This window comes from Serinus canaria, chromosome 2 (genome assembly GCF_022539315.1).
Source record: "Serinus canaria isolate serCan28SL12 chromosome 2, serCan2020, whole genome shotgun sequence".
Taxonomy (NCBI): domain Eukaryota; kingdom Metazoa; phylum Chordata; class Aves; order Passeriformes; family Fringillidae; genus Serinus; species Serinus canaria.
In genome coordinates, this window is record NC_066315.1 from 110,043,529 (window position 1) to 110,059,200 (window position 15,672).

Sequence of the window (15,672 nt, forward strand, 5' to 3'; positions counted from 1 at the left end):
ATCTAAACCTCTCTTGGCATAACATTAGGCCATTTCCTCTCCTGCTGTCCCTTGTAACCTGGGAGAAGAGGTCGACCCCTGCCTGGTTACAAACTCCTTTTAGGCAGTTGTAGAGAACAAGAAGGTTCCCCCTGAGCCTCCCTTTCTCCAGGCTGAAGAACCTCACCTCCTCTTCATCAGTTCCATTGCCCTACTCTGGCCACTCCAGCACCTCAGTGTCTTTCTTGGAGTGAGGGGCCCAGAACTGGATTTGAGGTGCAGCCTCACCAGAGCTGAGTGCAGAGCGATGATCCCTTCCTTGGTCCTGCTGGCCACACTATTGCTGATCCAGGCCAGGATGCCACTGGCCTTCTTGGCCACCTGGGCACACACTGGCTCATGTCCACTTGGCTGTTGACCACCACCCCCAGCTCCTTTTCCATTGGGTCACTTTCCAGCCACTCTTCCCCCAGCCTGTGGCACTGCCTGGGGTTGATGTGACCCAGGTACACGCCACAGCACCTGGCCTTGTTTAACCTCACACCACTGGCTCAGCCCATCGATCCAGCCTGTCCAGATCCCCATGCAGACCCTTCCTGCAGATCAACATTCCCACACAACTCACTGTCATCTGCAAACTCACTGAGGGTGGACTTGATCCAGATTATTGATTAAAATATTGAACAGGACTGGCCCCAATACTGAGTCTTAGGGAAAACCACTGGTGACCAGCCAGTCAAGTTGATCCAGTCAAGTTAAATCCACCAAGTGGATTTAACTCCATTCAGCATTCACACCATTCAAAGAGAAACATACCCATGGAAACTCCAAATTTATCATGAACACTGAAGAATCTAAATTATTCCTCTAACAGTCCACGTGGCTAAGTAGAATAATTTATTCTGTCAGAGAAAAGCCTGATGTTTTGTTGTACACTTAGAAATTGGGTCATAAATGTTATATTTGAGAAGCAACTTTCCAGATCTTCAGACTTGCTGTCCTTTGAATTCCCAAAGAAAATTACAGTTTTGTTGTTTAGGTGTAGCTCCCTCTGTGTCCCAGGAGAACCAGAAGAGCAAGGGATTAACACCCTGTCTTACAGTCCAGACACTGTAAATGCTCCATAATCTCCAAGGCTTTCTTCTGTTGAATGTGATATAGAACTGTGAGATTCTTGCTCAGCAGAGGCTGGATTTTTAAGTCTGGAGTTCTGTTGTACTAGTGAGGTTTTATTTCAGTGCAATTTCATTCTTACAGGTGAATATTTTTCTCTATAAATAATGCTCATAATTTCAGCATATTGTTACCATAAAATATAATACACTCTTTATTGGCTTCTCATAAAATTCTGAATATATTTTTTCTTGCCAAAACTAGTGAGGCCCTTTTTATTAGTCCAAAGTAGATTTGGCATTCCCTTCTTACGCACACACTTAAGACTGTGAGCCAGATCTAATCTCTGTAAATCTGTATAAATGAAGAATAACTCCATTGTTAGTGGAATTTAATCTGCATTGTTGTTTTCAGAAGGGATTGGGGCTTCTTGTTGGTTTGTATTTTCTAAATATCAATATCAAGCTATTCGATCTGATTATTTTTATAGCTGTTTATTGCCAAGAAAACATCAGAGGATCAGAAAGAAAGCAAACGAGCAAAAGCAAATCAGAAAAGCAGTAAAATCCAAACCAAAAGAACCAAACCTGTTTGGAAAGTTAATTGTCAATTATATACTTTTGGATATTTTTAGAATGTAACACTCTGCTGTACTTTCATCCCTTGTTGGAGGGACAAAGGAGAAAGGGAGTGAGATTGTTTGAAGGCCTGATTCTTGCTCTGACAAGTCTTAAGCTGTGGGTCAGAAAGGTTCAAACCTGCTGTGAAGCCAAGAGTGACTGTGTTTGCTGGCTTAACGTTAGCATTTTGTAAGGATTCCATGTTCTGCAGGTACTGTTGTTGGAGTTAATGAGAGCACTGCTTTCTCCTGGCCTACATGCAACAGATGTGGCAATGGAAAGTTGGAAGTGTGTCCCCAGGACAGGTGAGAGTCAGCATGCTCCAGAGCACTCCAGGTGTTCTGTAGATGTAGCCATAACAGCAATAGGTGATGCAATGATTCCTGCAGGCACAGGCTGCACTTTGCTCCTTCCTAGAGCTAAGACGTAGTATTTTTATTGCTGATGAACTGATAAAGCCTGCAGGGTTACATTAATATATGGAGAAAGATACAAGTAGATATGAAATAGTTTGATTTTACAGTTATTACTTGTTTTTTAAACCAATCTTGCTTATAAAGGTTTCATAGCCCACTGCATTGTAATGTTGCTTTTCATAAATATGCCCATAAACCACAGGTCTGATTTTAAGTTCCTTTAGAAGTGGTTACATGCATTTGTGTGTCTTGCCTTGTTAATCTGGGTATCCTCAATTCACCTCATTTTTATACTGGACTGTGATCTCTGCTACAATTTATCTAAGTATGAAAGAGTTGCTTTTTAGACCTATTAAATTAGTCACCTTTCTAAAAAGGATGTTGAATAATTCTGGCAGTATGTTTGTCCTGGATGTGAGGACTGATCCTACAGGACCTGTTGCCACCTGAAATACTGAACATGTGTCACACTGACATAATTTTGGAAAGTCTCCCCTGTAGCTGCCTAGCCAGCTTGTGCTTGCAGAGTGTGATTCCTGGTGGAATAAAAGCCCAAGGGATAAGAGCAGTCGAGGGAGGGAGGGAGGGAGGGAGGGAGGGAGGGAGGGAGGGAGGGAGGGAGGGAGGGAGGGAGGGAGGGAGGAGGGAGGAAGGAAGGAAGGAGGGAAGGAAGGAGGAAGGAAGGAAGGGAGGAAGGAGGAAGGAAGGAAGGAGGAGGAAGGGAGGAAGGAGGAAGGGAGGAAGGAAGGAAGGAGGAAGGGAGGAAGGAAGGAAGGAAGGAAGGAAGGAAGGAAGGAAGGAAGGAAGGAAGGAAGGAAGGAAGGAAGGAAGGAAGGAAGGAAGGAAGGAAGGAAGGAAGGAAGGAAGGACGGAAGGAAGGAAGGAAGGAAGGAAGGAAGGAAGGAAGGAAGGAAGGAAGGAAGGAAGGAAGGAAGTTCTACTTAAAAAAAAAAAGCTTACAAAAATCATAAGTTTTGCTGTTCTTATTGAAATAGATAATATTTTCCTAAAGATGAGAAGATTTGCCCTTTATGCATTCTTGTACAAAAAAAGGCTGAAAATCAAACCCAGGCGTCCTGTATTATACTGTCATGCAAAAAATAAGGATGTGTCTATGTTCACAGAGCAGTGTCGTCCAATTAAAAAAGTATCTCACCTGTGAAGGACACTTTTGCTTCATTTGGAGAACAAATGAAGTATCAATATTTGTTTAAGAAGTGCTTCCAGCAAGTGCTTATAGCTGAGCTTAACTCTGTGCTTGACTTAAGAGTACACTGAAAACATTGAACGTTTGCTGAATGAGGGCCTAAGTCAATAATTCACTTCAGCCAAATCTATACTACAGATTTTCTTTTGCCATAACTTTTAGGAGGTTATGAGATTAATATTTGCTTAAGTGGGGTGACTATAAATAGCAACATCTCTCTATGCTGCCAGAAGTTATAAAAGGAAGATCCTTTTGCCAGAAGAGTTTAGGTCCTCCAGGAGAGTTACTGCCAACAGAAGAGTTCTATTTTCTATTATCAACTGAATCTCTACCAGGGCTTTGCTACTAAAAGTCCACCAGCAAAGTATTTTAGAGAATACACTAATTGGGGTTTAATTTATTTTTATTTATGACTGATATCTTGTTCATTTCTCTGTGTTTTTCCATCATAATTTTGTGTGTTTCAGAGAATTGCTATATTGCAACCAGTGCTCTGAAGTTGTCACAACACCAGTTTTGAAAATGCAGCTGGAAGTCTTCTTGAGTTGTCCATCCCTATCTCAGGGTACAGTGAAAGTGAAGGTATGGCATGAAATAAGTGCCAAGGTGTAGCAGGGGCACTGAGACTAGATGTGTAGACACATAGGTATTCTAAGCCACACTTCTGTGAACAGTTCTGTCAGAAGACAAATTAAAATATGTAAGACTATCCCATAATTTAATCTAATACTAAACTTGTGTTTCATTGGGCTAAGAACCCAGGTCTTGCTCAAATAATGCAGTCATTGAGTTCACCCTGAGGTTTGCAAATGGTTCTATGGCCCAGGTGAAGGGATTTGTTAGGCTGGGCCTTTGGAAACCTCAGTCTACACAGTCTAAAAGGAATGTGTATTTTTAGACTTCCATTCTGAACATCTTTCATGTCACCTCTCCTCTGATTTCTTGGCCAGAGAAACAAAGCTGTTTGATATTAAAATGATAAATCTTTGTTCTATGTGACTGCAAACAGAACGTTTTTGCACACTTAAGATTTTTGTCATGAACAAAACCTGTGAATTTTCTCGTTCTAGCTGTTGCAAAGGACAATCTCTTCTCTCCTGATGTCCTCTGCCAGTGAGGATGGGGTAGGTATAATGAATGCCGACCAAAGAAAGTTAAACTACTTAAGAACTTAATGCAGAGTACCAATGTCAGGTATGGCAGGTCAGCCATGACTGATGATGGTAGGGTCTTGAAAATCTCCAGTGGTGGAGATTCTGACTTTCCAGGCAGTTCACTTCAGAGCTGCACTAGGAGTGGAAAGAGATTCCACCAAAAGTGAAATGATTTTTTTCCCCATGTCCAGGCTATGACTTGAGTGGGCTGTGCCCTTTGGCAATCCTGCCTTCCACCTGCTGATGCCCTGCCATCTCATCAGACTCACACCCTCCTTTTCAGAAGGGGGATGCAGCTGATGGGATGTGTAGCTTCACCTCAGCTGTGGATCTGCAGAGCAACTTGCAAACAGCACTCAGAGCTGCCACGGGCAGTGCTGGGCTCGACCCTGTTCTCTGGCTGAGGACCCAAAGACAGCAAAGACCCTCCAAGATCCCACCTTTTGGGTCTTGTCCTCTAAATCCTATAAACCACAACCACTTTGTAACAGCACAGCACTGAAAGTACTGGCAGGCGGAAATAGGAGAAGAATTTGCAAAATGCATGCAAGATATTACCTGATAATTGTATGAATGAAGCACACATGAGCCATGGAGATCCATGGGCTAAAGTACAGTTTATGTAATCATGAAGTAGTTATTCCTTTAATCTGAGATATCAGAAGAACCCTGACACTTGGCACAGTGACCCAGATTAATCGTGGGTGAGGGAGGCACCCGGGTAGGTGCCTGGCTGGCATTGGCTGCTGGATGCTCAGCAGCCTTCAGAAAGTCATTAAGTCCAATTAGGATTCCAAGATTTTTCCCTCTCCCTTGCACGTGAACAGGAGCAAAGGTCAGTTTGTTGTCTTGTTTAATCATCCCAGTTAAATCTCTTCAGTTAGGTGATATGTACTGGGGTCAGTTTGCTTTCCCTGTCTTACAAGTTTTCCAGCATTTTCCTGTTACATGCTCCATGCTTTTAGTGGGATTTGTGGGTAATATTTAAAGAGGAAAGTTACTCTGAAATAATAAATTGCTTTTCTTATGCTGGTGGAGGGTGTTTATTTCATTTAAGCAAAGAGATACAAGAAATTTCCAAAATGTGTTTGCTCCTTTAATACCAGTTAAGTCTTGCTGAGTTTTACAGGATGTGTCTGGTTTGGTTACAGACTGGCACAACATCGTTCTTTTTCGAGTTATTAGAATTCAAACCTCTTTTCCACGTTTCAGTGTGTATTCAGCCAGTATTTAAAAGTCTGGCAGCTCAGATTTTTTTCTGAGGGATAAAGATCAGTCACAAGAAATACCACTTGAGGTGGCATTTTTTTGCCAGTGCTGCTAAAGTTTCTAAGGGTGTAGCTTTGTAATCAATTCTTTTGGCAGGGAGGCTGGTTTTAGCCTTCACTGGCCCTGGCTACTTGTTCTTCACCTGGTGGCAGCCCTTCTGTTACACCAGTAGGGTTGTTTGTGCAGCTGCACAGCGAACTGGACTGCAGAACCGGTCTGGGGGAAAAATAATCCAGGGGAAAAGAAAGAAAAAAGATTGTTTATCCCTTGAACCAGGCAACGCCATGGCTATCACATACCTGTAGAGAAGCACAGTGCAGATGGAGGCAGGGGCACAGTCAGAGGCTTGTCGTAGGCAAGGCCTGTTAAGGACAGAAATAGATGTGAACCTGCCACCTGAGACATCCTCTCCAGTGAAATATCAACTGTGAGTGTTACCAGGTCTTGTGTTATCGTGCTGTCTCCTCTTAGTGCAGGGATGCCAGCCTTGCATCCCTCTCCTCCACAGAGAGCACAGCCTCTGCAGATTCTCTCAGGCACAACTCGGGAGTGAAATGCCAGTCAGATCATTAAACAGGAGGGACTGTGTTGGTGCTGCTGGTGGTAATGCATGAACAACAAAAAGTTAAAAAGGGGGAGAGGGAGGAGAGTAAGAAGGGTTACAAAATGTTTTTTTTTTTTTCTTTAGTGGATAAGTTAGCACAGGTAATCAATGTATAGTATGTGTATACACATTGCCAGCAGGCACGAAGGCCTGCAAGTGTCAGAAAAGAAGGTAAAGGGAGCTTGTATAGGTTGTGCTTCAGCAAAACTGAGTTCAAAGCCACAGTTACTTTTTTCTTTTTGAAACAGCTCATTTTTGAAGCCTGGTAGGGCAGCAACTGAGACAGGAGTGTGATCTAATTACTGAAAATCTAATATATTCATTCTTTCCATTAGTTCTAATGCACTTTCCGAGTCCTTTAAAAAAATTGTCTGTTGGAAGAGGGTCTTGCATGCTGCATCTTCCCAGCTGAATGCTGCCTAGAACAGAACGTCCAGCACTGTTTGTTTTACTCACCAGGCTTTTATTCCTGCAGACTTACGAGGTGCAGAGCGTGCTGGGAAAGGAGGTGGGGTTACTGAACTGCTACGTCCACTCCATAACCAGTCACCCCAACTGTGTTGTGCTGGAGGAAATCGTTCTTCTGGAAGCTGCAGCAAGACAGAGTTGAACTCTAGTCAACTATTATAGTATCTGTGGACTTTGTAATGTGATTATCTGTTAACTAGTGCCACAGATAATGTATAATGCAAGTGTGATAAGCATTGAGATAGTTTATTAAAACTGTGATTTATAAAGCACACTGTGCTAATACCTATATATTGTTCAACTTTCTGAACTCTTGTTTTTCTGATCAGTGCAGAATCTAAGAATACAGGTCTTTGTCATGTTTGCTGTTATGTAATGTAAAACATCTTTTTCTGTAAGTTTTGAATGGTTGTGATTTATTTTTAATAATACTTTATTTATTTTGTGTCAATGGAAAAAATTTTACTGATATTTTTGAAATAAATTCCTTGCTATGGCAGTTGGTTTAAGCTGAGTTTTATCAGTGTATCCCAGACCTGCTGCAGAACGCTGTGGTATGTCAATTCTGAGTTAACACTTTGCAATAGTTGTTATAAAGACAGAGATTTGAACACATATGAAGTTAATGTTTTACAGCTAATTGGTCTCTCAGCATAGAAGTTGTGTGTTATCTGTAGCTTCCCACAAAGCGGGTGTTTCACTGGAGTTTCTTTTATGGGTAAGCAGCAAACTGCGTTGTAGGCCACGCTACAGCCCCCACCCAAGGCTGTGGAGACTACAGATCAGATAAATGCCAAAATCTTCCTCTTTGTGCATTGCAAGAATTAATATAAGAATTAGAGACTGCATGGTTTTTTTCCCCCCTTACTCTTTCACAGTGTTTAAAAGCCCCTTACAGGTCAGAGGAGGAGGAACGAGTGGTTTTTGCACAGGTCCCATATGTGATTAACTGGCAGAGTAGGAGCAGCAAACTTGCCACACCGGTCATTTCTGCGGCTCAGGCCAAGAGTGAAAAGTCATATGGACGTCACAATTACTAAAGGAATGACCCAGCTTTTGAATTCCCCTTTTTTTCTCACCTCCTCCAAGCATTTCAGTCTCTTACCTGCCTCTCTGTAAGGAAAAAGGAGATGAGAGCCTATTCCTGTGTCTGTATGTGAGACTGGGGTTGCCCCTTCAAAACCATTTGAGACTTGAGTCTGAGAAAACTGGATGTGCTTGTTGTCAGGCCATTTTCCTGCCAGTGCTCTAGAGATGCTGCAGGTGCTCTGACACTGCACTACTGAAATTTAGACAAGTTGCCCAATCTTCTGTGATCTGTTCACTCACTCGGTGATGAGCGGCAGCGTTTCCTTGCTGCCGCTCTGTCACTAGCAGGGACAGTGAGAGTCTTTGTGACCACTGAAGTCTTTGTGATGAGCAGCAGTTGCCCACTCTCACTTTCACTAGCCAGGATCAGTGAAAGTGTCCAGCTCCTGCAGTGGGCTGAAGCCTGAGGGTGCATCAACACCTCTGAGACTCGCTACAGAGGTGAACTCTGGTCCCTGCTATGGAACATGTTAGTGTAGGTGCAACTCTGCATTATCTCGAATGGAAACCCCTTGGAAGTTTTTTTAACGGGAATTTTAACTAGTGGTATTCTTCGAATGGTGTTCTTCTATGCCTACGCACTTTTTTTTTTTTTTTTTTTTTAGAAATAGAATACGGTATAGAGTCCTGCTCACAGAGCAGTCTCCTCTCTTGATGTGCAGCTGCTCGGTCCCACCAGCGCCACGGCAACCCCTGACTCAGCACTCCGGCTCAGCGATGCGGCTCCAGGGGGAGCAGACTTCGCAGCCCCCTCGGCCGAGGGGTCTCACGGTTGCTGCCACCCCGGCATCCCTCTTTGGATGCTTTGGGAAGTAACGCAGCGCCCCTCGCCCCGCGCTTGCCCTCACCTCCCCTCTCGGCCCCTGGGACCCCCTCGCCGTGTTCCCCGCCCGTGTTCAGCCCCCTCCCGGGCAGCACAGCTTTGGCCGCCGCCAGCCCGTTGCTGTCACGACACAGAGCAAACGAGAGCAGGGTGGACTTAAAATGCTTTTCTTTATTCTTAGAAATGCTGTAAAAATTGATATAAAAGGTTGAGCATGCTCAGTCTTTTTTTTTTTTTCCATCCTACTGTCTAAAATACATGGGATTTTGAATCACTTTAACAGATGTACCATAGCTGCATCGGTATGAGTAAAATGTAGAAAAGACGAAAACTACCATTACAAAAATAATTTAAGGGGAGAGAAGAAAAAAAAATAATATATTTAGCTTTTTTCCCTTTTTCGCAAGTTTCGTGGTGAAAGACCCAGGCATCGCTCCACGTCGCTGCCGCATTCCGAGCGCGGCCGCGGGCCGGCAGGTCCCGCCGCGGCTCCGCGCCTCATGCCGCGCCCGGCCCGGCCCGGGGCGCCGCGGCACGGCCCGGCAGGGCTCGGCACGGCCCTCTGAGGTATTTATCCACCGTCTCCCGGAGTCCGTCTCTCCGTCCTGCTCCCCCCCGGTTACCGGCAGTCCGTGCCCGAGCCGGGCTGCAGGAAAGAAGCGCTGGGCAGCTGCTTGAAGAAGTGCCGGAGGCTGGTCAAGTCCCGGGTGAGCTGCTCGATCTTCTTGTGCAGCTTCTCGTTCTCGGCCGAAAGCTCCAGCAGCTTCTGCTGCATCTCCTGGTTGCGCCGCTTCGCCTTGTCGCGGCTCTTGCGCACGGCGATGTTGTTGCGCTCCCGGCGCTGCCGGTACTCGGGGCTAAACCTGTCCACGCACTTCTTGCCGCCCCGCTCCTTACCCCCGGCGGCGGCGGCGGGCGGCGGGACGCCCTGCGCCGGCCCGGGCACGGCGGCGGCGGCGGCGGTGGGGCCCGGCGAGCGGGTGCTGCAGCTGGAGGGAGAGCTGCTGCCCGGCGGCTCGGGGGACGTGGGCGGCGTGGGCTGCCCGCTCAGGTTCATGATGGTCTGGGCGCAGGTGGCGATTTGCGAGGGCAGCAGCGAGGAGGAGAGGTCGCTGTCGCTCCAGTCCGGCTCCTGCTTCAGAGCGCCGCGGGAGGAGAAGGAGGAGGAGGAAGAGGAGGAGGAGGAGGAGGAGGCGGTGCGGGGCTCGGAGCCCAGCAGGGTGGTCATGGCAGCGCCGAGGTCCTTGGCGGGGTCGCGGCCGGCGCCGCCGCCCGGTGGCAAGTACTCGCCGTATTCCCCGCCCCGCTCGGGCTTGTGGTTGCTGTTGAAGAGGTCGGCGAAGAGCTCGTCGTTGCAGAGCTCCAGGTTGGGCACGGCGGACATGGAGTCAATGTAGGAGCTGAAGTCGATGGCGCTCTCGTCCTCGTACATGGCCGGGGCGGCGGCGCTCAGCTCCGCCAGGTTGGTGCCGGTGCCCCCCAGGCCGCCCCCCGCCTCCTCGCCGCTCATCCCGCAGCCGCCGCGGGCGCCCGGCTTGCAGGCGGGACCCGGCCCGCCGCCGCTGCCCACCTTGGCGTCGTAGAAGTTGGCGGGCTCCAGGCACCAGCTCTTATAACATGCCGGGGAGTCCAGGCTGTAGAGAGCGGCGGCGCTCATCGGCGAGCGGAACGCGGCACCGCACGGCCGCGGCGCGGGGGCTCCGGGGCGCGGGCACCAAACGCCGCTCCGCGACGGGCGCAGCTCCAGCCTCTGGCACGGGCAGGTGGGAGCGGGGCTGCTGCTCCTGCCGCTGCCGCTGCTCACACTACTGCCGCTGCTACTGCTCGGTGGCACCGGCGCTGCCGCTGTAGCCCCACCGTCGCCTCCCCGAGGGGGCCGATCCGGGCTCGGGTCACGCCGTGAGCAGCGGTAGGAGGCGGGGATGGGACAAGGCGTCTCAGGACCTGGGAGTGAAACGTCCGCTCGGTCCCTTCTTATACGGCGCGGGCCCCGCCTCCTGCCCCAATGACGGGGAACGATGTTCCCGGCACCCCCGGGGACCCGGGGGCGGGAGCGGGTGGGGTGCGTGGCCGCGGAGGCAGGGCTGCCGCCGCAGCGAGCTGCCACCTCCCGGCGGAGGGTGGCCGCGGTCCGAGGTGCCCCCACCATGGGCAGGGGACAGTGCGGGCGCCTTTCGGGCGCCTGCCGCCCTCCCCTCACCGTCCCGTTCCCGGGGAGCGCTGCCCCGGCGCCGGTACCGGCACCACATTCCCCCGGCTTAGCGTTGATTTTCCCTTTCCCGCTCGGGCCGGCGGAAAAGCTGGCTGAAAGAACTGATTTTACCCCGCCGCCGCCACCAGCTCCACGCTGCATCCCCCCACGCGCTTCCCCGGCGGCGCCGGGGATGGAGCGATACGGGGAGGATGCTGCCGGCCCCACGCGTGTCTCTGCGTATCACCCGAGCGCCCTCCGGAGGCTCAGCTCCCTTCGCTGGAGCACGGGCAGCTTCCCCCGAGGAGGATGTAAATCGCCCGCTCCGGGGAGAGGATGGCCACTTGGATTTCTTCTGGCAGGACCCTCTGGTGGGACAGGGGTCTCTGAGGCATCTTTAGCTGCCTCATGCTGTCTGCATGAAGATGCCTCTTAAAACCTTACAATAAGTTATTATGCATGTTGTTGTCCCCTGCCCCCCTTGCTCCCACAAACTACTACTATTAAATTGGCAAGTACCAGAAAACTGAAAGTACTTGCAGCTAAAAGATAAGTTTTCAAGTTACAAAATAGTTTATAAAACCCTGGTTCCACCAGATGCTCCACTGACTGAATTACTAAAGAAACACACAACAAAACACCGTTACATTTACTTTTTTGTATATATATATATATTTATTTATCTTCCAGAAGACCCTTCTATATTTAAGATAGGACTATCCCAGGCCCCGAGTTTCCAGCCCAGCACCCAGCTGACGCTGCTGGCATGGAGCTGTGCCCTGCGGAGCGCGGTGCCGCTCGCCCCGAGGTGGCTTTCTGGGGACCGTGGGTACGTGCCGGTCATGCCGGGCCCGCTGCCCCTCTCCGGGCAGGGCTCCATCTGCCGCCACCGCAGCTGTTGCAGGACCGCAGCTGTTTATCACAGGGGTGTGTATTTTAACATAAGTAGCTGGGAACAAGACTGGTACATGCTCTCCCTTTGGATGTGAACTCCACGTGGGAAGTCTTGTGGGATCAGGGTAAGTGTGCAGTGCCTGGCAGGTGGGGTTTTACATCTGGCAGCTAAGGTTTCGCTTGGAGAGGCTTTGCTTTTAACTCTAGCGCTGCCAGATGTATTATGTTTAAATGAACTCGATTTCCTTTCTCATCAGAGGAGTGATCACACAACCTCCATCTACACCAGCATTAACCACTGAAATGGACAGTGACACAAGAAATGGTTGCTTTTGTTTTCTCCACATTGTCAAAGAAATAATATGCCCCAAACCATTTAATGTTATTTTTTGCCTTCCGTGTACCCCAGATCTTCCCTGGGGGCTGTTCATGATGCACAACTCTGTTCCACTTGTCCCTGGCCTGGCTATCCAGCTCCAGGACCCTTTTACTCTGTATGGAATGTAGAGGAGTGCATTTGTGAGGCATGGGAAGGTAGTTAGAAATTAGATGCAGTCTGATATCTGCTGTCTCTCCCCTTGCTCTGCTGGAGGGGGTGAGATCTCACCCATTTGTAGTCATAAAATTATATGTCCTGGAAAGCACCCATTTAACTGTTTGCATGCAGAAGTGTCTCACACTTCCAGCTCACCACAGTCCTTACCCCAAAGGTCAGCCAGCGCTGGCATGCCACTGTGCCAGCCTGAACATGCCTATTTAATGCCCATCATGTGTTACTCCAAAAAAGACACCTAATTCCCAGCCAGGTCACCCGACCCCTGCTGGGCACCTTGCCTCCTGGCAATTACATTCTCAAAATCCCTCAACAGGAGGCCCAGAACTGCTGTGTAAACCTCAGTATAAGCCATCTGTGTCACATCTAAGCCCCACCACAGAGGGTGCAGCATTGCCTGCAGGGTCTCCAGGACCTGGAGGTGTGTTCAGAACTCGTGGTTGAACCTGTCAATGCCTGTCCCACAAACCCAAGCAGCAGGAGCCACCCCCTCGAGGATGAGTTGGTTGTGTTTGCTGCTGAGCCTGGGATGTGTGATTTCAGGAGAATGTTTGAGGGGGTTCTCCCACGTGCCATGCAGGATGTGGGAGCCGGGGTGCTGCAGCACCTGCAGGGAAGCATCCAGGAGCATGTGAGCAAGTGATACCTGGCACTTAGCAAAGCCCTGCACTGAAGGCAGGCATTTGTCTGGCATCTCAGCAGCTGAATCTGTTCCAATCTGCATATGTAATTTCATGAGCAGAGAAGTACAGACACGCCCTTGATTTCCCTCATCTGTCCTGCTGAGTACCTGACCCACCGAGTCACGAGTCACGGCTTGTCTCTGGGATCCAGTCATTTTAAACAGCAGTAAGAAGCAGGTGATCTTCTGAATTTCAGAATGACTTCTTTAAAACTTTCTTGAGGTTCATGCTCCACTTCAAGGAAAGTATTTAAACCCAGCAAGAAAAGGCAAGAAACCTTTCTCTAAGAAGGAGAAAAAAGACAAAACTTAAACTTACTGCGGACTGCTGGCTGTGAATCTGAGAAACACCAGGACCCTGACCCCTTTAGGGAGAGCAGTTAAATCACTCTTATGTTTTCCTCATAAATAGAGGACAGGCCACTCAGGGAAGGTATGGAAACAGGGCAATGCCTCAGCATGCTCACCTCCAGCAACTCAGCCAGGCATGCAGGACTGTTTGGGACAGTGGGACTAGGAGCGTGGCAAGGCTATGCCTGGAAAGCCTAAGGAGCCCTTCTCTGCTTTTGATGTTATGGACTTGAGACAGCACCAACAGGACCTCAGGTCCTGGGGGATTCATGGGTGAAGACCAAGATGACAAGGGGGAAAACATGGAGGACTGGTTTGCTGGGTTTCTGCTTCCTGCAAGAAGCAGTAGGAGCACATGCATCCTTTCATTCATCAGCTGGAAGCCAGCAATGGCACATGGGGGCTGACAAGGGAATGGGACACGTAAATGAGGAGGTACAAGTTGTCTGGGGAGAGTCAAAAAACCTGCCTGCACACTCCTAGGGAGGAGCAGTACCTGCCTGAGGTTGGTGCTGGTTCTTGTCAACCAGGGCAGTGACTGCTGGACAGCCACCTCTGCCAGGGCTTGTGTCTCTGCCTTGTCCTCAAGCAGTGTCACAATATTTTGCTCTGTCACTTGTACCATACTTGTACATCATTGCACTGATCCTGCCTGTGGCCTCCCTACTCTTAGCAGCTGAAGAACTGGATAGTAATTGAAAGGATTTTTCCTTTTAGCTCATTTAGTTGAAGCTCTAACCTAAGGCATTTAAGCCCCAGCAGTGTCAGCCCAGGCTGGGTTTGTCCAGCTGCACCTGTGGCTGCTGAGCTGCTGAATAAGATCATCCACATACCCAGGCTCCCAAAAAGGCCAAGTGCTACTGCAGCAAGATGCCTCAGAACCCGTGCTCCTTGTTTTCTCACACTCCTTGGTGGATACTCAGAACTTTTTCCTGACACAGGTTTTGCATGGGTTTCCATTCATGTGATCAAATTGACAGCTATATCTTCTGTGTAATCGAATGAAATCTTGTGTGCTATCATTTACTGTGAGTGTAATGGACAAGAAGAGTCAATGTTGCTCTCTTCTAGCCATCAGAAAGATAAAGAAAAACCCCACCCTGTAAATAATGTAGAAACTGTAACCAAAACTTTTCCAGTCCCTTATGGCCACTCCTTCATGTTATCAGAATGGTTGTGGGTGGAAGGGACCTTAAAGATCATCTAGTTCCAATGCTCCTGCCATGGGCTGGGACAACTTCCATTAGATCAGGTTGCTCAGAGCCTCAACCTGGCCTTGAGCACTTCCAGGGATGGAGCATCCATGCTTTTTCTGTTCCTGTGTCTCATCACTTTCACAGTGAAAAACTTCCTCCTAATATCTAATATAAACCTAACCACTTTCAGTCAAAACCACTGCTCCTTGTTCTGTCACTACAGACCTTGATCAAAAGTCCCTCTCAGTCTTTCCTGCAATCTCCCTTAGGCACTGAAAGGTTGCAGTAGGGTCTCCCCAGAACCTTCTTTTCCCCAGGCTGAACAACATCTCAGCCTGCCTTCACTGAAGAGGTGCTTCAACTCTGATCATCTCTGTGGCCCAAAAAACTTCCCAGCCTTTTTGCAATAAGAGAATACCCCTCTAAACACCCTATTCTGGGCACATCTTTGTTTGACGTAAGGTGTGGCACTTTGGTAGTTCTGCTACAAGACCAGTGACACCATTTGGTGCTGTGGGCGTCTGCCAGGGTGTGAGCTTTCTGCATAGGTGCCGTTTCTTACAGGCAGCAGAACTTAAAAATAAAATTTTTAAAACCCGTGTAATTTCCAAATGAGGCACAGTATTAATAAAGAGAATTGGCAGACACTCAACCTTGAGGAGAAAAAAAGCAGAGGTAATAAATCCTTATCCTTGATTTTGAAAAACAAGAGTTTTGGTGAGAATTGTCTTATATATAGATGCTTACTTTTGGAAGCAGCTGGCCAAACCCTAAGTGTGAGAGCAGAAGAGCTGTAGGAAATTCCTTATTCCATGTCTGAATATGAGCCAAATTTATTGCTTTTGTGGAATGCTCTTACCCTCCTTTGTGTGCCCAAATGTGTGCTGGTGCTGTATCACCTCTCAGCCACAGAGACCTCAAGAGAACATTTAAACTGGGGGGCAGTGGTGGGGACTAAGGGGGAAAATCCTGAGCACAAGAACAGCATGCAGAAACCTCTCTGTCAGCTGGGAAAGGGGACAGTAGGCGGCAGTTCCAGAGTTTTCCTCTGGGTTCAGCAGAA

General features: G+C 48.5%; 2 protein-coding genes across 7 annotated transcripts in view; one reads left to right on the top strand and one right to left on the bottom strand.

Moving 5' to 3' along the window:
* The window catches only part of SPIDR (scaffold protein involved in DNA repair), a 195,212-nt gene extending 187,873 nt beyond the window's left edge, over nt 1-7,339 (top strand). For 2 of the 6 annotated variants that reach the window (XM_050971123.1, XM_030228663.2), the window contains 4 exons: nt 1,924-2,017; nt 3,803-3,917; nt 4,406-4,459; nt 6,838-7,339. In XM_050971123.1, coding sequence (XP_050827080.1) covers nt 1,924-2,017; nt 3,803-3,917; nt 4,406-4,459; nt 6,838-6,972 — 398 coding nt within the window. In that variant the 3' untranslated portion in view covers nt 6,973-7,339. Of the gene's footprint in view, nt 1-1,923; nt 2,018-3,802; nt 3,918-4,405; nt 4,460-6,837 lie in introns of those variants that run through there. The other 4 variants (XM_018909934.3, XR_007776917.1, XR_007776918.1 and 1 more) reach the window with 4 other exon arrangements.
* Nucleotides 7,340-8,893: 1,554 nt separating this feature from the next.
* Nucleotides 8,894-10,539, bottom strand: CEBPD (CCAAT enhancer binding protein delta). Its single transcript, XM_030228675.2, has one exon. The coding sequence runs from the start codon at nt 10,397-10,399 to the stop codon at nt 9,362-9,364; it is 1,038 nt and encodes a 345-aa protein (XP_030084535.2). The 5' UTR covers nt 10,400-10,539; the 3' UTR covers nt 8,894-9,361.
* Nucleotides 10,540-15,672: the final 5,133 nt, after the last annotated feature.

What these genes read in the sequence shown, in the direction of transcription:
- CEBPD (XM_030228675.2), bottom strand. Translation starts at nt 10,399, where the DNA reads ATGAGCGCCGCCGCTCTCTACAGCCTGGACTCCCCGGCATGTTATAAG.